Source organism: Bos indicus x Bos taurus, chromosome 4, assembly GCF_003369695.1.
Source record: "Bos indicus x Bos taurus breed Angus x Brahman F1 hybrid chromosome 4, Bos_hybrid_MaternalHap_v2.0, whole genome shotgun sequence".
Classification (NCBI taxonomy): Eukaryota; Metazoa; Chordata; class Mammalia; order Artiodactyla; family Bovidae; genus Bos; species Bos indicus x Bos taurus.
In genome coordinates, this window is record NC_040079.1 from 32,890,652 (window position 1) to 32,915,996 (window position 25,345).

General features: G+C 39.5%; 1 protein-coding gene across 16 annotated transcripts in view; it reads left to right on the top strand.

Annotated features, from left to right (window-relative positions):
* CADPS2 (calcium dependent secretion activator 2) overlaps window positions 1-25,345 on the top strand; it is a 577,723-nt gene that overhangs the window by 483,235 nt on the left and 69,143 nt on the right. For 9 of the 16 annotated variants that reach the window (XM_027539127.1, XM_027539134.1, XM_027539132.1 and 6 more), the window contains 2 exons: window positions 2,258-2,414; window positions 21,316-21,457. In XM_027539127.1, coding sequence (XP_027394928.1) covers window positions 2,258-2,414; window positions 21,316-21,457 — 299 coding nt within the window. Of the gene's footprint in view, window positions 1-2,257; window positions 2,415-21,315; window positions 21,458-21,583; window positions 21,704-25,345 lie in introns of all 16 variants that reach the window. The other 7 variants (XM_027539120.1, XM_027539121.1, XM_027539122.1 and 4 more) reach the window with 1 other exon arrangement.

Sequence of the window (25,345 nt, forward strand, 5' to 3'; positions counted from 1 at the left end):
TATCCTAGTTTTCTGGTGAATTGACCCTTTTCCATTATGTAATGACCTTTTTTGTTTCTTGTGGTAATTGTTAACATATGTAAGTATAGCCACTGCTGGTCACTTTTGGTTATCATTTGCGTGGAATATTTTTTCTACCCCTTCAATTTCAGCCAATGTGTGTCCTTAAATTTAAAGTGAGTGCCTCATAGGCAGCAACCTTACTGTTGTATCTTGTGGTTTTATCCATTCAGCCACTCTGTGTCTTTTGGTGAAGAGTTTAATCCATTTACATTTAAAATTATTGATAGATAAGACTTATCTTTCAGCTGGACTTCAGATCTTTTCACCATCTATTTTAAACTTTTAACTCCAGTCACATACAAAACCCTGCAGTTTTACTTCCTGAATATACTTTATGTTATTGGTGTCAAATGTTACCTCTTCTGTACTAATATGTATCTCTTAACAAATTTTAGTGGTTATAGTTATTATTAATGCCTTCCTCTTTTGGATTTTATAGTACAGTTTAAAGTTATTTATGTACCAGCATTACAGTATTATTTGTCTATATATTTACCTTTACCAGTGATATTTATACTTTCATACGTATTTATGTTAGATTTAGCATCCTTTTGTTTCAACTTGGAGAATTTTCTTTCACACTTTTCTATAAGGCAGGTTTAGTGGTGACAAACTCGCTAAGTCTGGGAAAGTCATTATCTTGCCTTCATTGTTAAAGGACAGTTTTGCTGTGTATGATACTCTTGGTTAGCAGTTTTTCTTTAGTATTTTGGATATATCTTACCACTCCCTCCAAACCTCCAGGGTTTCTGCTGAGAAATCTGATAATATTAGCCTTATTTTTTATATGATGAGTCATTTTTCTCTTGCTGCTTTCAAAATCCTCTCTTTATCTTTAATTTTTGACATTTTATAATTATAATATGTCTCACTATGAGTCAACCCAGCTTGGATCTTTTGTGCTTCATCAATTTGTATGTCCACTTCATTCCCCAGATTTGGGAAGTTTTCAGTCATTATTTCCTTAAATAAGTTTTCTGTCTCTTTTTGTTTCTGGGACTCTAATAATACATATCAGATTGGTTCACTTGAAGATGTACCACAAATATCATAAGCTTTCTTCAGTCTTTTTCGTTCTTCTTTTTTTTTCATTCCTCTGACTAGATAATTTCAAATTATTTGTTTTCAAGTTCATTGCTTCACTCTTTTACTTGATCAAGTCTGCTGTTGAAGCTACCCTTTAAACTTTTTGGTTATTGTATTCTTCAGCTCCAGATTAATAATTGGTTCTTTTTTATTGTTCTCTTTGTTGAACGTCTCATTTTTTCTTATATTATTTTCCTGATTTCATTTAGTTATCTGTTTTTTTTTTTTTCTCTTATAACTCACTAAAGTGCTTTAAAACAGTTTTTGAACTTTTTTAGGAACTTTATAGGTCTCTATTTCTTTGAAATTGGCTACGGGAGCTTTATTTTGTTCTTTTGCTTGGTGTCCTGTTTCTAGATTCTTCATATTTCTTGTAGTCTTGCATTATTGTTGTGCTTTGAAGAAAGTGTCACTCCCGCCTTTCTTTACGGACTGACTTCAGCAAGGAAAGGCCTTCACCAGTCAGCTCAGCCAGATATTTTAGGTAGTCTGGCTGGTCAGATCCATAGGTGGGCTGGTTGGTGGGCCTGCTTCCAGTTTCCATGGACAGGTCACATTATTTTCGAGAACTTCCTAAAAAGTAAATATTCTTTTCATCCATTTAAACAGCAGAGAGTTTTTAGGTCCTATCTAGTCGGACCTAATTTACACTGGAGGGACCGGAAATCCCTCTGTCTGAATGTGTGTTTTAGTTTTAGACTCTTGATTCATAAAAAAGTACTACAAGTAAAATGTAATTCTTTAAATGAGAAATCATTTTATGGATATATATTTAAATAGTAAGCAAATTTTGTATTGATAAACATGAAATCTAATATAGAGTTAAAATATAAAATGACATTTTATTTCTAAAAATACATCAATTTAAAACATTTGAAAAATATGTAAAACAAAAATTCCTTGCATGTCTTAATTTATTCATAACTACTATGAATATGTTGGTGTATTTATTTCAATTATTTTTCTCTATGACTACAAATATTAAAACATTTGGTATCATATTCTACAGTAGTGTCCTACAACTTCACTTTTAGTCACATTTTCACAGTATTTGTGTGCGTTTCTATCAAGTAATCTATATTTACATTATTTCTTTATTTGTTTACAGGCATTTGCCTGGTGGCCTGATTTATTAGCAGAGCATGCAGAGAAATTTTGGGCTTTATTCACAGTAGATATGGATACAGCACTTGAAGCACAACCACAAGACTCCTGGGACAGTTTTCCTCTTTTCCAACTGCTTAATAATTTCCTCAGAAATGACGGTAAGCATTTGCATTTCTTTTAGTGTATAAAATGAGGAAGAGGAGAGAACGTTGTGTGTGTGAGTATGTATTTACAGAGTTCTAGCACTCGCTCAACAAGGATCAACCCAGGTAATACGTTTGCTCATTCCCCAGGTATATCTGGCTGGGGTCCATGGGAGACCAGCAACACTCTCACATTGCTCCACTGGCCCCCAAAGTTGCTCTTATGCCTACCCTCCTGCCTTCAGGAGTACTGATAACACAGGGACCTTCTCATTCTTGTGAATCAGAAAATCTTCAAAGATCAATATTTCTAAAGTACCTGAGAATGCTAACATCCCTGAAATACATCCTAGAAACTTACTATTCTAGATGTCCTGCCATATCAAGGCTTCTGCTAATCCACAGTGTGCTAATGCTTGTGGAACAGATTCGGTTCTACAGATGATAGTAATGTTGCCCTGTGGTATGGCTTGCTCTATCTCATTTAGAAATTAAAGAGAATATAAAGTTTCTCTACTGAGACATTTTTTTCCAATGCAGTAATAACTTTTATCATGATTCTGGTCCGTGGTCTTCTAGCAGATTGTATAGACACAGGTTTTCATCTGAATTTTTCGCGGCGTTTCTTAGCATAGTTTCCTGTGGACCTTTCCTATGATGATTTTTTAGATGCAGACACAGAGAATGGACTTGTGGACACAGGAGGGCAAGGACAGGGTGGGAGGAATTGAGAGAGTAGCGTTGACGTATATACACCACCAAGTGTAAAATAGACAGCTAGTGGGAAGCTGCTCTATAGCTCAGGGAGCTCAGCTCGATGCTCTGTGATGACCTACAGGGGTAGGTGAGAGGCTCAGCAGGCAGGTACTATATGTATACATATTATCTGATTCACTTTTCTGTGCAGCAGAAACTAAGGTGATGTTACAAAGCAATTATACTCCATTAGAAAATTTATTTTTTTTTAATTTCCCTTCAACTTAAGTTTGGTTTCTACTGACAGCCTTTGCTTCTACATTTGTAGTGGTCTTGGAGTCACTAATTCCCTATTCTAGGACATTCCTGTCACTTTAAGCCAGGTTGAACTCTGTGTCCTCCTAACCTCTGGTTCTGACTTATTCTGTTAGGTCAGTAGAATGTCCTTCTTTTGTTGCATATGTTCTTTCTCCAGCCATTATTCCCAGTCATTTCAGATCAGATCAGTCGCTCTTTGCAACCTCATGAATCGCAGCACGCCAGGCCTCCCTGTCCATCACCAACTCCCGGAGTTCACTCAGACTCACATCCATTGAGTCGGTGATGCCATTCAGCCATCTCATCCTCTGTCGTCCCCTTCTCCTCCTGCCCCCAATCCCTCCCAGCATCAGAGTCTTTTCCAATGAGTCAACTCTTCGCATGAGGTGGCCAAAGTACTGGAGTTTCAGCTTTAGCATCATTCCTTCCAAAGAAATCCCAGGGCTGATCTCCTTCAGAATGGACTGGTTGGATCTCCTTGTAGTCCAAGGGACTCTCAAGAGTCTTCTCCAACACCACAGTTCAAAAGCATCAATTCTTTGGTGCTCAGCCTTCTTCACAGTCCAACTCTCACATCCATACATGACCACAGGAAAAACCATAGCCTTGGCTAGACGGATCTTTGTTGGCAAAGTAATGTCTCTGCTTTTGAATATGCTATCTAGGTTGGTCATAACTTTCCTTCCAAGGAGTAAGCATCTTTTAATATCATGGCTGCAGTCACCATCTGTAGTGATTTTGGAGCCCAGAAAAATAAAGTCTGACACTGTTTCCACTGTTTCCCCATCTATTTCCCATGAAGTGGTGGGACCGGATGCCATGATGTTCGTTTTCTGAATGTTGAGCTTTAAGCCAACTTTTTCACTCTCTTCTTTCACTTTCATCAAGAGGCTTTTGAGTTCCTCTTCACTTTCTGCCATAAGGGTGGTGTCATCTGCATATCTGTGGTTATTGATATTTCTCCCGGCAATCTTGATTCCAGCTTGTGCTTCTACCAGTCCAGCATTTCTCATGATGTACTCTGCATAGAAGTTAAATAAACAGGGTGACAATATACAGCCTTGACGAACTCCTTTTCCTATTTGTAACCAGTCTGTTGTTCCATGTCCAGTCCTAACTGTTGCTTCCTGACCTGCATACAGATTTCTCAAGAGGCAGATCAGGGGGTCTGGTATTCCTATCTCTTTCACAATTTTCCACAGTTTATTATGATCCACACAGTCAAAGGCTTTGGCATAGTCAATAAAGCAGAAATAGATGTTTTTCTGGAACTCTCTTGCTTTTTCCATAATCCAGCGGATGTTGGCAATTTGATCTCTGGTTCCTCTGCCTTTTCGAAAACCAGCTTGAACATCAGGAAGTTCACGGTTCACATATTGCTGAAGCCTGGCTTGGAGAATTTTGAGCATTACTTTACTAGCGTGTGAGCTGAGTGCAATTGTGCGGTAGTTTGAGCATTCTTTGGCATTGCCTTTCTTTGGGATTGGAATGAAAACTGACCTTTTCCAGTCCTGTGGCCACTGCTGAGTTTTCCAAATTTGCTGGCATATTGAGTGCAGCACTTTCACAGCATCATCTTTCAGAATTTGGAATAGCTCAGCTGGAATTCCATCACCTCCACTAGCTTTGTTCGTAGTGATGCTTTCTAAGGCCCACTTGACTTCACATTCCAGGATGTCTGGCTCTAGGTCAGTGATCACACCATTGTGATTATCTGGGTCATGAAGATCTTCTTTGTACAGTTCTTCTGTGTATTCTTGCCATCTCTTCTTAATATCTTCTGCTTCTGTAAGGTCGATACCATTTCTGTCCTTTATCGAGCTCATCTTTGCATGAAATGTTCCTTTGGTATCTCTGATTTTCTTGACGAGATCCCTAGTCTTTCCCATTCTGTTGTTTTCCTCTATTTCTTTGCATTGATAGCTGAAGAAGGCTTTCTTATCTCTTCTTGCTATTCTTTGGAACTCTGCATTCAGATGTTTATATCCTTCCTTTTCTCCTTTGCTTTTCGCTTCTCTTCTTTTCACAGCTATTTGTAAGGCCTCCCCAGACAGCCGTTTTGCTTTTTTGCATTTCTTTTCTATGGGAATGGTCTTGATCCCTGTCTCCTGTACAATGTCACGAAACTCAGTCCATAGTTCATCAGGCACTCTATCAGATCTAGGCCCTTAAATCTATTTCTCACTTCCACTGTATAATCATAAGGGATTTGATTTAGGTCATACCTGAATGGTCTAGTGGTTTTCCCTACTTTCTTCAATTTAAGTCTGAACTTGGCAATAAGGAGTTCATGGTCTGAGCCACAGTCAGCTCCTCGTCTTGTTTTTGCTGACTGTATAGAGCTTCTCCATCTTTGGCTGCAAAGAATATAATCAATCTGATTTCGGTGTTGACCATCTGGTGATGTCCATGTATAGAGTCTTCTCTTGTGTTGTTGGAAGAGGGTGTTTGTTATGACCTGTGCATTTTTTTGGCAAAACTCTATTAGTCTTTGCCCTGCTTCATTCCGTATTCCAAGGCCAAATTTGCCTGTTACTCCAAGTGTTTCTTGACTTCCTACTTTTTGCATTCCAGTGCCCTATAAAGAAAAGGACATCTTTTTTGGGTGTTAGTCCTAAAAGGTCTTGTAGGTCTTCAGAGAACCGTTCAACTTCAGCTTCTTCAGCGTTACTGGTTGGGGCATAGACTTGGATTACTGTGATACTGAATTGTTTGCCTTGGAAACAGAGATCATTCTGTTATTTTTGAGATTGCCTCGAAGTACTGCATTTCGGACTCTTTTTTTTGACCATGATGGCTACTCCGTTTCTTCTGAGGGATTCCTACCCACAGTAGTAGATATAATGGTCATCTGAGTTAAATTCACCCATTCCAGTCCATTTCAGTTCGCTGATTCCTAGAATGTCAACATTCACTCTTGCCATCTGCTGTTTGACCACTTCCAATTTGCCTTGATTCATGGTCCTGACATTCCAGGTTCCTATGCAATATTGCTCTTTACAGCATCAGACCTTGCTTCTATCACCAGTCACATCCACAGCTGAGTATTGTTTTTGCTTTGGCTCCATCCCTTCATTCTTTCTGGAGTTATTTCTCCACTAATCTCCAGTAGCATATTGGGCACCTACTGACCTGGGGAGTTTCTCTTTCAGTATCCTATCATTTTGCCTTTTCATACTGTTCATGGGGTTCTCAAGGCAAGAATACTGCAGTGGTTTGCCATTCCCTTCTCCAGTGGACCACATTCTGTCAGATCTCTCCACCATGACCCGCCCGTCTTGGGTTGCCCCACAGGCATGGCTTAGTTTCATTGAGTTAGACAAGGCCGTGGTCCTAGTGTGATTAGATTGACTAGTTTTCTGTGAGTATGGTTTCAGTGTGTTTGCCCTCTGATGCCGTCTTGCAACACCTACCATCTTACTTGGGTTTCTCTTACCTTGGGCGTGGCGTATCTCTTCACGGCTGCTCCAGCAAAGCGCAGCCATTGCTCCTTACCTTGGACGAGGGGTATATCCTCACCTTCCTGACCTTCAATGTGGGATAGGTCCTCTAGGCCCTCCTGCGCCCGCGCAGCCACGGCTCCTTGGACGTGGGGTTGCTCCTCCCCCCCACCACCCTTGGCCTCGGGCTTTAGCATTTTCATGCCCATTACCATTCTTATCAGCTTCCTCTCAAAAGACCTCACTCCATTTTTCATTATTGCTCTGGAGTGTGGTGCTAAGTAGAACACAGTGCCCACAACATGACTTGAGTAACCCAGGCCCCAAGAAGAGCTGCCCATCTTCTGCCTTGTCTTCCTGCAGCCCATGACTGCCCTCTCTTTCCCAGGCACTTAGTCACACTGGTGATACAGTTCACACTTGCTGTCTTTGAAAACTTCAGATCTTTTTCCTTCTCTCTTTCCAGGATATCACTACTCTGTATTTCTAGGTTTAAACTTAAATCGTTTTTTGGACTTTTATCTTTTTTTTTTAATTATTGATTTTGTTCATCACTCTAGTCCATCATTTCTTGCCTTCCTTTGGTTATTCATCCCTTTGAGTCTATGCTAAAACTACAGCTCTTTTATTGGGAAAAAACATCTACATAGATATGAAATTGTGTGTAATATTGGACTCCCCATGGACATCTGTATTTTGGATATCAGGGTAAGAACCTTTGTTTCAGTAATAGGGGCATCATGTGGTAGTAATTAATAACATGGGCTTTAGTGCCCAACAGATTCACATCTGTCTCTGCTAGTTGCTACCTGACTTTTGACAATCACTTAACCTTGGTAAACTTTAAGTTCTTTATCTATAAAATAAGGAAATAATAGTACGTACAGTGTCATTGGTGGTGAGGATTAAAGAAGGCAATAGCTCATGTATAATGAATGCTAAACAAATATTTTAATATTAATCAGTTAAAATTTCAATCATGATTCCTTTAGCCATCTTATTCATTCTCTTATCCAATTTAATTTCCAAAAACATCTTATTAATAAGTCAAAGAACTAAGCTACAATTCCTACTTCAGTTTCAGCAACAATGTCTGCTCTTAGGAGTTGCTACACCCAGTTATCCATATGTGAATCATTTATTCTGCAAATTGTCTTCAACCAGTGTTTAAGTTCTAGTTTAGTTCCCTCCTGCCAGCTGCTGCTGCTGCTGCTAAGTCGCTTCAGTCGTGTCCGACTCTGTGTGACCCCATAGACAGCAGCCCACCAGGCTCCCCCGTCCCTGGGATTCTCCAGCTAGCAGACTTCAAATAACCTTCTTCTTTCCCAGCCTCTTATCTTCATTTTTTTCTGCTAAGAAATTACAAGTCAGGTTTAATATTGTCTTATAAATATATAGCAATAAACCTGCTGCCAAAAATGATGAATATATTATACATTAAGTCCCTAAATGAAAATAAATAAGTATAGGATTATTTCTAACATTGCTTTTCTCTACTTGTGTGAAAATTCAAGAATCAACCATATTTAAATTTATTAGAGGGTTATTTTAAGATGAAAATACTTATTAATGCTCACAGTAAAGATAATTTAACTTATTCAATATATTGCAATTTATTTATAGAGAAAACAAAATATGTTGTAGATTTCTTAGAAATTTTCTTGGGGAACCTCTGCTATGATGCCAATGAATTAACATCTTTTAAATTTTATTTTTAAGATCTCTTAAAATGTCCAAAAAAAAAAAAAAAACACTAAAAGGGAAAAATTGATTTTTAAAAGAGAATGTGATTTTTAACCAAATGTTTAATTCAAAAGAATGTCATATCCCTCTCCTGTTTAAACCATTTATATAATATTGGCTACTATCAAATGCATAACATAGTGTGTTTTGTCATTTTTGTACATGTTACTTAATCACACAGAAGCACTTATTAATGGTCTCTCTTGAGTGCTGTCCATTTGGGGGGGCAATTTTGCAGTTAGGTTTGATTTTGCAGTGATTAACATATTTTAGAAAGCATCAATTATTTCAGAGAAAAACAGCTCCTCTGTGTAGTCAGGTAAATAGAAAAGTTCCCCTGTGCCATAATTTCCTTTTGGTATTGGGAAAACGATGTGGTCTGGGGAATTGAAATAGAACACAGTAACTTTCAACTCAAACTCACAAGTTACCATCCAAAGCCAAGACCACTTAGTATTAATATCTCACTAGCTGCTAAGACATAAATTTTTTTGCTTGTAGTATAATAATGAAGAATATAATAATAATGAAGATTATTATTAATAATGATGTGTTTGTTTTATTAAATTCCTGAAGTGTTCAGATGGTCGTTTAGTGAATTCAGTTCAAATGTTAAATGTCAACCTAAAGCTGCCCCCAAGTTGTCCTTTTGGAAAGCTTATGGAAAAACATAAAATTTCTACCCTTTTACCACTGCGTCCCCAAAGAAAAATTCTTATATCACTGCCATGGCGTGACAGTTTTTACCATATTGACCCAATTAGAATTATAGTCCAAATTCTAATTAATTTCAACCTTAACTAGTCAGGGGTAAATGGGAACAGATTGCTCTGAACTGTCCAGTCTTGTTAGGTGAGATAATTTGTTGAATAGCAGTGCTTACTGTTACCCCAGAGAAGGCAATGGCACCCCACTCCGGTACTCTTGCCTGGAAAATCCCATGGACGGAGGAGCCCGGTAGGCTGCAGTCCATGGGGTCGCTAAGAGTCAGACATGACTGAGCGACTTCACTTTCACTTTTGACTTTCATGCATTGGAGAAGGAAATGGCAACTCACTCCAGCGTTCTTGCCTGGAGAATCCCAGGGACGGGGGAGCCTGGTGGGCTGCCATCTATGGGGTCACACAGAGTTGGACACGACTGAAGCAAATTAGCAGCAGCAGCAGCAGCTGTTACCCCACACGTAGCATACCACTAATTATACAGAAATTTTAAATGGTTGTGATTTATTATTAATGATGTCACATACTTATGTCTGCTTTTCCAAAATAAAATTACTAACATGCCTCTAACAGAGATATTAGTTAGAATTTGTGCTTTATTTGTGCTTAGAAGCCTTCTAGCTGAGTTGTCTTTGTTTTTTAATGAATAGTTTAGCTGTTCGCACTGGATGTTTACCATCTTTATTTTGTGAAAACATCTATGCTTTGATATTTAAAAATAATTGTTTATCTTTAGGGGAGTGGAGAGGATCCTAGGAAAACATCTTCATTTTCCATCTAGGGGGCGAGGTACCTGGGAGTAAGGTACCTCGTCTAGAGCTTGCTGACAGGAAACCAGTACAGCAGTGAGTTGGAGCCTGATCACTTGGTCTGCAATAACAAATGCAATTCTGGGGACATTAGAAAATAAGATAATATTTTTAAAGCTAGTAGATTCTTTAAGCTTTTGAAAGTGAAAGTGTTAGTCGCTCAGTCATGGCTGACTCTTTGTGACCCCATGGACTATAGCCTACCAGGTTCCTCTGTCCATGGAGTTCTCCAGGCAAGAATACCAGAGTAGGTTGCCATTTCCTTCTCCAGCGTATCTTCCTGACCCAGGGATCGAACCAGTGTGTTCAGCATCACAGGCACGTTCTTTATCATCTGTGCCACCAGAGAAGCCCATTTAAATTTATATTCCTGTCTAATAAAATGTTTATCAGGACTTTGAGTTATAGAGGTAGAAGAAGTAGGTTAGTTAAAGCATGCAGAAAGGACCAGATAAAGTATTATCTTAGCACATACACTATAAAACATCCATGACAAGAATTCCAGGGACTGAACAAATTAGAGGGGAAAGAGATTCAAGATAGCAAATTCGATTGCTGTTTTAAGGAGGGGAAGCAAAGAATTGTGTCTGGGGTAGGTGTGTTTCCTTCCAGTTGTGCATGATTAGGGAAAGTCTTAGACTTGAGAATCCTTAGAGATGCAACGTGATTTTCCTCAAGGGAAGAGTACCAGCTGCACCACAATTTTAGCTACTGTCCCCAATCTCCTGCCCCTCACAGGCTCATCCGCTGGTTCCCAGAGCAGAACTGATGAAGAAAACAAACTTGGGTTCCTTCATTTCTGTCCAAAAAAGGCTGAACTCCCGTTTGCCTCTCCACCCTGCCTCCATCCATCCTGATGCACTCTCCCCAACTAAAGCCTTAATTAGATGGATAATCACTTTAAATGGTATCTAAGGAAACAGTTTTGAAAAAGAGATGTATTAAAATTAGTGAAAATAAATGTTTTCATAATGAAGCAATTAGCATGATAGTTGAATGATCCTGAATGACTGTGAAGCTGGTACAAATAGACTCTACCCTTGTGTGCTATATTCCACAATTGTCCTGTGGATAATAGGTAGGGCTAGTGACTGCTTCTGACAAATGAAAGCCAGCTGCAAATAGCACAAATCATTCCTCTCAGGACTACCGAAAGGCAAACCCCTGGAGCTAGTCACCTTTTAATCTGTGGATATGCTAGCAAGTGGCAAATGACCATTCTATTGGGAACTGATTCCCGAGTGAAAAATACCATGGCGCTTCTTCTTTAATTAGCAGCCTTTTTCACATTGCTAGCACATTAAAGCCATCCCAAAGAACACCCGTGCTTCTATAATCAGTGTCACAGCATCTCTGCCTAAACGAATAATAAATGTTCAGGTTCTACACTAAGTGAAAACCTATTCTCCAAGACTTTCACCTTCATAAAGATGGGCTCATAAAAATCGAAAAAAGAAAAATTGGAATGTGGTCTCATGAGGATAAAAAGGCTAGTGTTAATAATTAACAAGGAGAGTGAAGTGGAGTCAAATTAGCCATAATAGAGCCCAGAGTGACTGGCAAAGTCACCTCTCATTATCAAAAAACTCATTAAGAAATGAAGAGGTGGAAATCCCGCTGGGTTCTTCTCACACTTCGGCTGTATCAGAGATTATTTTTCAGATTTCTTTCAAATGAAGAACTGTTAGGTCACCATATTGTATATTAGGTTAATCTTCAAGGTTTGAAATATGGAGGGCTGGCACGTGCATGTCATTCTTCCTTCAGTGCTTAAATGAGCTGTATGTCTGAAATTCACAAATTAGTGTTTACAGATAGATCTGTACATGCATCTACTAGGAACAGTTGAGTGTAACTTCTAGATTATAGCAGGGCTGTGTGCCCACTTAGATTTATAACGCTCTTACAAACGATGAAATGACCACTAAGATGCGAAAATGACTCCGATCCCAAAGTTGATTAAATTCAAAATTATGTGTCACAACTTGTTTTACCCACCAGTATAGTAAAAGGAGGGTAAATGCAATGACTTACTAGTTTTGTTTATATTGAATTCTTCTCTAGAATCTTTACTCCATGTAGACATTAAATTTTAATCTATTTGTGTATTTTCTTAGAAGTTAGTGTTACTGCCATATTCAATTGTTTCCATTACCAGGACGGTATTGAGGGACATAACCCCAAAGATCAGAGGGCTGCGTGTAACTGGAGTAAAATTCCAGACTTTCCCATTTGGCTTTAATACTAATCTCATGAAAGGCAGCATGAGAATTGCTAGACAACAAGACTTTCTGTTTATTTTTGCCTTAAGCCTTGCTGAATGTTCCCAGGTAGCTCTGTAGTAAAGAATCTGCCTGCCAATCAGGAGGCACCAGTTCAATCCCTGGGTCAGGACGATCCCCTGAAGAAGGAGATGGCAACCCACTCCAGTATTCTTTCCTGGAAAATCCCTTGGATTTTGGAAAATGGAGGAGCCTGGCAGGCTACAGTCCATGGGGTCCCAAAAGAGTTGGACATGACTGAGGACTAAAATAGAAGTTGCTGAATGATTATATTAGTTTGTTTTTCCCTGAGTTAATTCTATAAGAAACAGGATCTGAATGCCTACAATTTACCAACTCTCAGTCACCAAGATCAGATCAGATCAGATCAGTCGCTCAGTCGTGTCTGACTCTTTTCGACCCCATGAATCGCAGCACGCCAGGCCTCCCTGTCCATCACCAACTCCCAGAGTTCACTCAGACTCACATCCATCGAGTCAGTGATGCCATCCAGCCATCTCATCCTCTGTCGTCCCCTTCTCCTCTTGCCCCCAATCCCTCCCAGCATCAGAGTCTTTTCCAATGAGTCAACTCTTTGCATGAGGTGGCCAAAGTACCGGAGTTCCAGCTTTAGCATCATTCCTTCCAAAGAAATCCCAGGGCTGATCTCCTTTAGAATGGACTAGTTGGATCTCCTTGCAGTCCAAGGGACTCTCAAGAGTCTTCTCCAACACCACAGTTCAAAAGTATCAATTCTTCGGTGCTCAGCCTTCTTCACAGTCCAACTCTCACATCCATACATGACTGGTACATAAATAAAAAACAATTCCTGCCCTTGAAAAGGATATAATCTAATGGAGATGGGCATATACTACTATGCCCATCCATGGGCGCTATTATGGGCACTACTAAGTATAAAGCAACAGATTATAAAGCTGCAATTCAATAATATGTACTACGTGCTCTGACATTTTTAATTATAGTTTTAAACTTGGATTTGTTGGATTTGTTGCCCCCCAAATTATAAACATCATAACATCAGTGCTCTTGCTCCTTCTAACCTCCTATCTTTAGGGAGAGAGAGACTTTTTAACAAGTGCCCTGGGCTACTCTGGTGGTCTAATGGCTAAGACTCTGCACTCCTAATGCAGAGGACCCAGGTTCCATCCCTGGTCAGGGAACTAGATCCCATGTGCTGTAACTAAAAGATACTGCCTGCTACGACTAAGACCTGGAGCAGCCAAATAGACAAATAAATTTTTTTGAAACTGCACTGAGAGGAAAGGGAGGGTTGGGTGTGGTTTTAGGAGGTTCTCATTCCTATATTGGAATTGGTATAAATTAAATATTACCAAACTATATGAAATTGCTGATCATGTTTTTAATTAATGGAGAATGAAACCTGAAGAGTTTTCTATTTTACTTAAACTTGAGTGGGATGCTCTCAGAGTTTCCTTTAGGGGTTGGATTTTTATTGATACTTGTTCAGTAAACACATATTTACTGAGTGGCTACTTAATGTCCCAGACTCTTGGTTGGGTACTGTTCCTATATCTGAGTGGGGAGTACGTTGGGTTTGCTTTTGTGTGTGTGTGTGTGTTCTTTTTACATAATGCTGTTTTAGGCTACAGCCCTCCTGGCGTTTCTCCTGAACTTCATATTCATACTTCCTGTGATGGGGATCCCATTATATGCATCTGTCAACAGAAGAAAGTGAAAGTTGCTAGGCTGAGTCCGACTCTTTGCGACCCCATGGAATTCCATGGACTCCATGGAATTCTCCAGGCCAGCATACTGGAGTGGGTAGCCTTTCCCCTCTCCCTAAAGGAGATACATGAACCCTAAACACAATACACGAACTCTTTTATCTGCATATTCTTAATTTTTCCAGTGATTATTGTCTTAGTAATTGTTACTAAATGGATCAAGTTTAAATTCTCTGTTGAAATCTGACTGTTAAAAGCCTATGACGAGTACTTTTGTAAATGTAAGACTCTTTGGGGTATGTAAATAATCAACACTAATTTATTATTGGAATTAATTAATTAATGCTCAAAATAATTGGGCACATCTGCACCCCAGTTTACCTTTTATTTAAGCCTTTTACTTTTTTTTTTGCCATTTCTAATTGTACTGTTGGGCTTGATGTCATTGATGCTCCCTATTTTCGACAAGGTGGTATTTGGAAAACATGGAATCTTTTGGAAAAAAATACTTTTATCAACAAAGTAGATGCTGGTCTTCCACTTACGTTCTCATAACCACTATGTGAGAATCCTTCTGAGCAGTTCTTTCTACTTCCACACCTCTGGTATAAGGTCATGACATTCTTGAATGATGCTGTGTTGAGAACCTGCCTCTTCCAATGAGCTGTTGCAGTGGAAGCCTTGTAAAGGCTTGATTTGGACAGGTGGCAGTCCCAAATCCTAACCCATCCTCATTACACCATATGGGGAAGATAGACACACTCATTCTGATGCCTGGGGCTATGTATTAAGAGGGCTTTTGACAGTGTCTGATAGGAGTGGGATGCAAACTGGCATATGGGCAATTGAGAAAAGGAGCATACATTTACATACACAAGTATAGTGTCGTCTGTATCCAGGGAGTCTTGCTTTTTGAAACCGAGTCCTCTCTCTCTCTTTGCCTTTCTATGTGTATTTTCTCTTCATTTCTTCTCATTTTTCCTCTTCCTTTCTCTCCTCTGTCCCATCTCTCCCTTCATCCTTCCTTGCCTTTTACTAAAGAAGTAGTACTACCAGTTGCCAATTTTCTAAAACTTTGGGACTTGTGTTTATAATTTGATATTTTTAATGAAAAAGGAAAGCTCTGCTAAAATGTGAGCAAACTTTTGGCCAGAATTCAACACTTGTGACTGTACTTAGGAAATAAGGGAAATAAATCTCCATTTTCTCCTAATTCTGCAGGATGTAATAGTCTGCTGTCAAGTCATAACTGAACAGAAGAAATACTCCCTTTGGTACATTCACTAAAATAAGAGACATAGAATTCCCTGGAGGTCCAGTGATTAGGATTCCAGGCTTCCATTGCTGGGACCCCGGATTTGGTCACTGGTCAGGCAATTAAGATCCCACAAGCATGCCCAAAGGAATAATAATAATGAAATAAGAGACACAAAATTGACATTTATATCCAGTAGAGGAGCTTGCCCAGGTGGTTTAGTGGTAAAGAATCCATCTGCCAAGCAGGAGGCACATGTTCGATTCCTGAGTCAGGAATATCCCCTGGAGAAGGAAATGGCAACCCACTCCAGTATTCTTGCCTGGAGAATCCTATGGACAGAGGAGCCTGGTGAGCTACAGTTCATGAAGTCACTTCAGTCACATCCTACTCTTTGTGACCGTGTGGACTGTCACCCGCCAAGCTCCTCTGTTCATGAGATTCTCCAGGTAAGGATACTGGAGTGGGTTGCCATGCCCTCCTAGAGGATCTTCCCAACCCAGGGGTCAAACCTGTGTCTCCTCTGGCTGCCATATTGCCCATGAATTCTTTACTACTGAGCCACCAGCGGAAGCCCAGGCTACAGTCTATGGGGTCACAAAGAGTTAAACACAACTTAGTGACTAAACAACAATGAATATCCAGTAGAATCCTTAGCAGTCTAATATTGAACATACTGGTCTAAAAATAGGATTTCTTATAAAAGTATTTAGTACTGTATATTTTATATAAAATATGAAAAGATACACAGGCCTTGATACATTCTTATACAGAATAATAATGTAGTAACTATATAGTAATCTTTAGAGTATTCAAGTCATTCATTCAACAAAGATTTGAACACTTGCTCTGAGACAGGGATTTTGTTGAGTACTAAGAGTACAGACACGGTCCCTTCTTCATGGACCTTGCACCCTTATAGGAAGAAAGAGATAACGTCATCAAGTACAGAAGTATAGCATGGACCACAGTAGAAGCCTGTGCAGGGTGAAGAATAAACAGAGGAAACCAGTAATTTGGCAAAAGGACAACAGAATGAAGCATTTCAAGAGAGACTTAGACTGGAAAGTGTCTACTTAAACTAAACCATCAGAATCATTATGGCTGGACCACAGGAAGTAAAGGGAGTCAGGTAACCAAAATGAGCCGGAGAGGTCATATTAAGATACCTCATAGATGGCTTTCATTTCATGCTAAGGCTTTTGAAGTTTGTCTTGAGGATCCATTTAAAAATTATAATCTTTAAGAGATACATTCTTTGTTTCATATTTTAGCACACTCCTCTGCTTGAGATTTTAAGAAGATGAATGGGCAGAAGGAAAATTAGGTGCCTAAGACCAGTTAGAAAATTATTGCATTAGCCAAGACGGGAGATGAGAGGGTTGGACCTAGGACAACAGCAGTGTTGATGAACAGAAGGAAGAGATGTGCTAGAAAGATAGTAAGGATATAAAATATGCAGGTTCTCACTCCTAATTGGATGTTAGAACTGAAGGAAAGCCCTCTGGTACAACTTCCAGGTTGCCAGTATATTGATCAGGTGGATGATCTGTTTTTATTCCTGGGTTCAAAATAAGAGAAGAGAAACAAGCTTGTTTAACAAGATAATGAATCCAGTGCTTATCAAGTATATCAAAAAAAAAAAAAAAGAGAGAGCTCTTACTAGAAATAATCTGAGTCAACTGCTACTTAATCTTAGAATCATTATAACATGTAATAACATAATAATCGTGTGTGATTCTCCTTATGTGCTTCATTTTAACAAACTAAGCATGACTTAATAGCCAACATATCTAATCTCTAAATGTACAATAAAGTAGCATTTGAATTAATGAGGTAAAGTGCTCATTTGTAGATGTGAAATTTGTTTCATAAGAGAGCGCTCTTGCCAGAAATACATTTGAGACAACTGCTACTTAATCTTAGAATCATTGTAACATTTAATAGTAACTGAGCATGATTTTCCTTATGTGCGTTTTCATCTTAACAAACTAAGTATGGCTGAATAGCCAACTTACCTAATCTCTAAATGTGTAGTAAAGTAGCATTTGAACTGATGAGGTAGACTGCTCATTTGCAGGGGAAATGATTTGTTAACATTAGTCAGTATTTTGGCTTTGGTATAGTTCAAAATAATGATGCTATTTAATAGTACCTATCAGGATGCAACTGCTGAAGAAGCAATCGGCTACCCACTCCAATATTCTTGGGCCTTCCTTGTGTCTCAGCTGCTAAAGAATCCACCTGCAATGTGGGAGACCTGGGTTAGATCCCTGGCTTGGGAAGATCCCCTGGAGAAGGGAAAGGCTGCCCACTCCAATATTCTGACCTAGAGAATTCCATAGACTGTATAGTCCATGGAGTGGGAAAGAGTCGGACATGACTGAGCGGCTTTCACTTTCATCAAGATGCAAAGCCTAAGGTTCTTTATACTTTTTATTCAGAGGCCATATAAATGAAGGTTTAGGCACACAGTCTATCTGTACAGCCATGTAAAATTGTCCATGAAATTGTCCTTTCAATGTGTATTATAAGCACACTGAATATTTTCACAGTGTTAGTTCACTTTTATTTATTGAAATATAGTGGATATAAAATCTTATATATTACAGATGTACAGGGCTTCCCAGGTGGTGCTAGCGGTAAAGAATGCGCTGCCAGTGCAGGAGACACAAGACACACAGGTTTGATCCCTGGGTCAGGAAGATCCCCTGGAGTAGAAAATGGCAACCCACTCCAGTATTCTTGCTTGGAAAAAATTCCATGGACAGAGGAGCCTGGCAGGCTGTGGTCCATGGGGTCACAGAGTCAGACATGACTGAGTGACTGAACCTGCACACACATACATAGGTGTACCATGCAGTGATTAACAATTTTTAAATGTTACACTCCGTTTATCTTTACTGTGAAACGTGGGCTATATTTCCTGTGTTTTGCAAGGTATCACTGGAGCATACTCTTTTATTTTCTATTGGAGGGTAATTGTTTTACAATGTTGTGTTGTTTTCTACCGTACAACAGCAAGAAACAGCCATAAGTGTACACATGTCCTTTCCCTCCTAAGCCTCCCTGCCAACCCCCCATCCTACCCCTGTAGGTCATCACAGAGCTCCCCTTGCTAAACAACAGCTCCTGCTAGCTGTGTGTTTTATACACTGAAATGTGTATGTATAAATGTGTATGTATGCCGCGCTCTCTCAGTTCATCCCGCCCTCCTCTTCCCACACTGTGTCCACAAGTCTGTTCTCTGCGTCAGTGTCTCTGTTCCCCTGGAGCTTATTTTATACCTGGTTGTTTATACCTCTTCCCTGGAGTAGGACATGGCACCCCACTCCAGTATTCTTGCCTGGAGAATCCCACGGACAGAGGAGCCTGGTGGGCTGCAGTCCATGGGGTCGCAAAGAATCGGACACGACTGAAGCGACTTAGCATGCACACGCCTCTTAGTCCTCTTCCCCTTCCTACTGGTAACTACTATTTTGTCCTCTATATCTGTGAGTCTGTGTATTTTTTATCTACTAGATAAGTACATTTTTAAGATTCCACATGTAATAATATTATATTCTATTTGTCTTTCTCTGTCTGACTTATTTCACTTAGCATCAGTTCAGTTCAGTTCACTCTCCGCTTTTTAGGCTCAGTTAAAATACCATCTCTTAAGAAATACCTTTGCTAACCAAAGAGTATTTTTTTAAATGAATACATTTTCACTTTGAAGATTATTTAAAGTAATCACAACTGAGTTTAGGATGTCCCCTTGAGAAATATGTACTATCATCTAAAAAATGACAAATTCTTTGTTGACAGTTGCTTAGCATTACTTTCCTACAGAATGTATTTTCCTACAGAATTTCTCTTCATTCATGGTGTAACTTGGGCACACACTGTGTTAGTTCCAGTTACCACAACAGAATACCTCACACTGGGTGGCTTATAAGTCACAGAAATTTCTTCCTTACAGTTCTGGAGGCTGGGAAGGCTCACATCAAAGCACCAGCAGATTCAGTGTCTAGGGAGGGCTAGATTTCCTGGCTCACCACCAACCATCTTCTCACTGTAACTTTACACGGTGAAAGGGTGGAGGGATTGTCTCTAGGGTCTCTAAGAAGGGCCCTGATCCTATTGTTGAGGGCTCTGCCCTCAACCTAATCACTTCCCAAAGACCCCGTCTCCCAATACCATCATATTAATGTGCTTACTGTCCTCAGTCACTCAGTTCTGTCCAACTCTTTGCAACCCCAAGGATTGTAGCCCACTGCGCTGCTCTGTCCATGGGATTTTCCAGGCAAGACTACTGGAGTGGGTTGCCATCTCCTTCTCCAGGGGATTTGCCAGACCCAGGGATTGAACCTGTGTTCTGTGTCTCCTGCTTTGTGGGTGGATATTTTACATGCTGAGCCATTGGGGAATGGGAGTTAGGATTTCAACATACGAATTTTGGACATGGACATTCCATCCACAGCACTGACTATTCTAAAACAGTTATGACCTGTGCGTAGAAAGCAGCCATCTCTTAGTGGAGGTAAAGTGCATCTTGTCCAGCAGTCCTGTCCTAGTAGTATTGATTCTTAGACTCCTGCAATGGCATTAGGTAGGATGTTTATTCTATTACTTCATCACAATTCACTAAAGACTAATGGACAACTAAAAAATGCATGGGATATGCTGACTCTCTTTACTTACACACATGGAGAAGTGAGTGATTAAGAAAAATTTCACAAATAACTAAAAAGTTCATAAAGTGGAATAGACATTCCCAAGGCCACAGTCACCCTCCTGGTGAGTTAAACTAGTATATCTCTTAGAAGCAAGCAGACTTAATTGAATAGGTTTAGTTCTGTGATTGGAGAAGGCGATGGCACCCCACTCCAATACACTTGCCTGGAAAATCCCATGGACGGAGGAGCCTTGTAGGCTGCAGTCCATGGGGTCGTGAAGAGTCGGACACAACTGAGCGACTTCACTTTCACTTTTCACTTTCATGCATTGGAGAAGGAAATGGCAACCCACTCCAGTGTTCTTGCCTGGAGAATCCCAGGGACAGGGGAGCCTGGTGGGCTGCCATCTATGGGGTCGCACAGAGTCCGACACGACTAAAGTGACTTAGCAGCAGCAGCAGTTCTGTGATACACAGCATACCACAGGGATTATGTATACATGCTAAATCTTTTCAGTTGTATCTGACTCCTGCCACCTCGTAGACTCTCGCCCGCCAGACTCTTCTGTCCGTGGGACTCTCCAGGCAAGAATGTGTGTTAGTCGCTCAGTCGAGTCTGACTTTGCGACCCCATGGACTGTAGCCCACCAGGCTCCTCAATCCATGGAATTCCCCAGGCAAGAATACTGGAGTGTGTTGCCATTTCCTTCTCCAGGGGATCTTCCTGACTAAGGGATCAAACCTAGGTCTCCTGCATTTCAGGCAGATTCTTTACCATCTGAGCTACAGGGACTTTCCCAGTATTCCCAGGCAAGAATACTGAAGTGGATTGCCATGCCCTCCTGGATCTTCCTGACTCAGGGATCTAATCCCCATCTCTTATGTTTCTTGGATTGGCAGGCGGGTTCTTTACCACTAGAGCCACCTGGGAAGCCCATGAGAATTAGAACGCTGGTTAATTGCCGTATTTACATGTGTTAAGATCTTTAGGGCACTCCACAGTTCGTTTGACTCTCCAACAAGTGGCCAAATGCCTCGTGAGCTAATCCTTTTAGAAAATAAAACCATACCACCTGCCAGGAAGATTTTATAGAGATACATTTATGGTTTTTACAGCCATATGGAGATGGTGACTATACTTCTTGGTTAGTTTTCATTGCATGATATCCCGTATGAGGAACAAAGCCCGTTATTCTCTGTATTTTATTGGTTCTGTGTGATACTCTTTCCAGAAAAGTTTTTCATCCGTATTTTCCAGATGCCTGCTATAAGCCCTCTGACAAACTCTGTTTCTGCTTGACTGTTTCAGCACTTTTATGTAATGGAAAATTTCATAAACACTTGCAAGAAATCTTTGTGCCGTTGGTTGTCCGCTACGTGGATCTCATGGAGTCCTCCATCGCTCAGTCAATTCACAGAGGTTTTGAGCAAGAGACATGGCAGCCTGTCAAGTAGGTATCTTGCAATAGTGTCCACAGAGCCCCTGTCTCTTCTGTCCTGCCCTTATGACTTTCCACATGGCCATCTGTAGTTATTGCTCATGGTGGTCCCTTCCCACGTTGTCTGTTTCTTTACAGGAATATCGCCAACAGTCTTCCCAATGTAGCTCTTCCAAAAGTTCCAAGTCTGCCTCTTAATCTTCCACAGATTCCTAGCTTTTCTACTCCTTCGTGGATGGCTTCTTTATATGAGTCCACGTGTGTATCCCTCACTTCTTTCCTGGTGGTGTGTTAGCTGGTGCATGGCCTGGGCTGTGTTCTGTGCAAATGTGTTTAGATTGCATGGCATTTATCTTCATTGGTTGAGGAATACTGTGTTTTGGTTTTATTTGTTTGAGTTTTTGAAGCTATTGAGCTAAGCTTAGCATATCGATGATACATAATATAGATTTTCTTTTTAAAAAAAAAAGTACTCCCAGCTTTGATGTTCATATGTGATCTGTGGGGCAGGGTCATTTTGCGCCCTAGGTTGTGCCTCTAGTGTAAGTGGTATAACCGGAGTGTTCCATATTCAGGCAAGCAGTGTGGTTAGCGCTGTGTATGTCCAGGATCCTTTGTTGCCTCCAGTTGTGTGATTTATCTTGTCTATGTAGAAAAACCTTTGTAAGAACAGTTTTAAGAACACAATCTTTTCCTGCTTTTATGTTAGTCTCACCTTTAAAGAAACAATCATGCAGGTTGCAGATAAGGGTTTGTCCCTTGTTTCTCAGCACCAGCGAGTCTTCTTTTGTCCTTTCATGTACCATTTGTTGCATCTTGTTATTTTTAAATAATCTTTATATCATTACAAGCCATATTTATTAACTCCAGATTGTCACCAGCCTCCCTATTGCAGATTTGGTAAATGAGAGTCATTAAAGTGAAAAGGACGTGGGCTTTGAAATCGATCAGCCTTACTTTTAGATCCTTATGCATCATTAGCTTAGCTTATTCATCATTAAGTCTTCATTAACCTCAGTTTCCTCAACTCTAAAATGGTTATGACATCTAATTTAAAGATGTTTTGGGAGGATTAAAAAAAAAAAAAAAAAAACACTGTGAAAAGAGCCTGGCACAGCCTAGGGTCTCCATAAATGATAACTACTATATAACTACAATCTACGTTATGATTGTTATTAGCATAATTATTATTACATTATCACCAATCATCATTATTACCCATAACTGAATGGTTTCCAAAAGTTTGAGCCTCACAGAAGTGAAATGAACTCAGTAATACCCCATGCTTTGCACAAGATCTCACATGAAGTCAGCTAGAAAAAATAATAATTCAAAGAAGAAAATTAGCTACCATTAAGTGAGATAGAAGGCCAAATTCTTTACCTTGGTTAAGCCTTGTGACAACCCTGTGAGGTAAATATCACTTTCCCCAACAGGAAACTAAGTCACCAAGAAGTTAAAAGGCAGAACTCACAGTCAGCAAATGACAGGCTTTGAACCCACATGTGTATAAATCATCTTCATAGATGCTCCTCTAAATCTCTCCCTGTCTATAGAATTCTGGCTTTTTTAGCTCTAGGAGTGAATGCCAGTAAGGTAAGTTACTGCTGGCATTTTCAGGAAATTATCTCACACTCCATTTTTCACATTTGGATTCTTTAACCTGCGATTAATACTTTTAGGGATAGGTTACTAATCAGAAGTTATTTTAAAATGAAAAAGTTATGAATAAATTGCAGGTTATACATGCCAGCTTGAGAGAAAACCTATTTACATTTTTCATCTATTTAATTGTAACAAACACTTGTTACCTTAATTACATTTCCAATTGAGCATATGTATCATTTAGAATCATTCTGTAACAGGATCAAAGAACAAAAAACATATATCCATATTCTCTATAAAGGTTTGTTTGTCACATATAATGAGAAAGTCAATTTTTATTAGAATTATACCTTTACTATTTGGGGTTTTATCTTAATGGTGGGTTTTGTTGCTGTTGTTTTGTTGAAAAATTATAAGAAATAAATTTACTTCTTTGCCAATTACATCCAATTACTCTTAAAACATAGTTCTTCTAATCTACCAAACTGCACACTGTAAGTGTATCAGAGGATTTTGCTTCATGATCTTTTTCACTTATTTTTATTATATAAGTGGCAAAATGAATTAAATATAGTGTTTTCTCAAACTTTTTTATAGCAGTGTCAGTCTGGTTCTCTGGTTCTTTTGTTTAATGATACTTTTGGGGCACTGAATATTAAGGTTTGGAGACAGTAAGTGAAGAAAGTGCTGTGAGTAATGTTCACTGCTTTGCTGCGATTGCTCCCTTGAGAATTTAACTCTGAGGACATCTTGGCTAGACGAGGAGATCATGAGGAATTACTGGCAGAATGGGAGGACGAGAGCAGAGTAGCTTGGTGATGGAGCTGAGATGCTGAGGCTGTGGGGGAGCAAGGGCATAGAAATAAGCCTTTAATTAGCCAGAGCAGGAGGTGATTGTTTTTAAGCTGACTAATTAAGATATGTTTAGCTAAACAATGTGGTTATTTAAAAGAATTTTTCTTTATAAAAATTTTCCACTGTGCCTTTGTGATAAATTAGTTTATCTTAAAATTTTTCTTTTACACACCTGAAATATAAATTTCAGGTTAGTATATGTTAAATGTTGGAAAGCTAAGCAGAAATGAATCATACAGCAGTTTTTGTTTCTTTTTCTATTGTTCTCTTTTATAATTAAGTTGTAGTATACATAGGACTGTTATTTTCAAATCATCTCTTTTCCTCTTAGGCTGTATACTAGGTTAATGGGAAAGTAAATAATACTATCATTGGCCCAAATATTATATACTCTGACACAAATTACCTCCTTGCATGGTGTGAAAACATGGTCCCTAGAGTAACCTTTGGAGAAGGCAATGGCACCCCACTCCAGTGCTCTTGCCTGGAAAATCCCATGGACGGAGGAGCCTGGTAGGCTGCAGTCCATGGGGTCGCTAAGAGTTGGACACGACTGAGCAACTTCACTTTCACTTTTCACTTTCATGCATTGGAGAAGGAAATGGCAACCCACTCCAGTGTTCTTGCCTGGAGAATCCCAGGGAAGGGGGAGCCTGGTGGGCTGCTGTCTATGGGGTCGCATAGAGTCGGACACGACTGAGGCGACTTAGCAGCAGCAGCAGCAGAGTAACCTTTACCATAGTGGTGAAGGCATAGCAGACCTTGGCTTCTTGGTTAGATAGATGGAAGGACCTGAAATATATGATGTTGCTCCAACTTGAGAGCACCTTGCATATCTTTTCTCTGTTAGACCATACCTTGTAGTAAGTAAGGTTTAATTATGAGCGAGAAAAGGCCCAAAGCATTTCAAAATAGAGGCAAGATTTGCTTCCCTACCCACTTTATTATTTCCTTCCCGGTACCTGTTTCACCTTTACCTGTAACTGAGAAATTTAAAGCCCTGAAGGCAACATACGTGAAGACAAACAGAAGCCATCACGATGATAGAAGCATACGTGCATGAGTTGAGTAAAGCTTGTAGTTGCCATCATATGGATTTTATTGCATAAAACATACTTCTTTGAATTTCTAGGAGAAAATATGTATTTTATGTTTATCCTAGAGGTTGGTAAAGAACATTTGTCTGTTCCTATATATATAATTTTATTTTTTTCTTTAGTAAAGATCATTACCTATTATTTGACCCCTTCATATGAAACTTTACTGCTGTATTTCTATTTTGTTCTCCTTGCCTTGCCTCATGCATTAAGAAGAAGTAAAAAGGGAAAATTAGGAGGCTGAGCAAAGAAAATATTGATCATTAGAAGTTTTATGTAGCATTTTTTCACTGACAACAATTGATACAGAAAAAAAAATAATAATAATGTATGGGTGATCCAT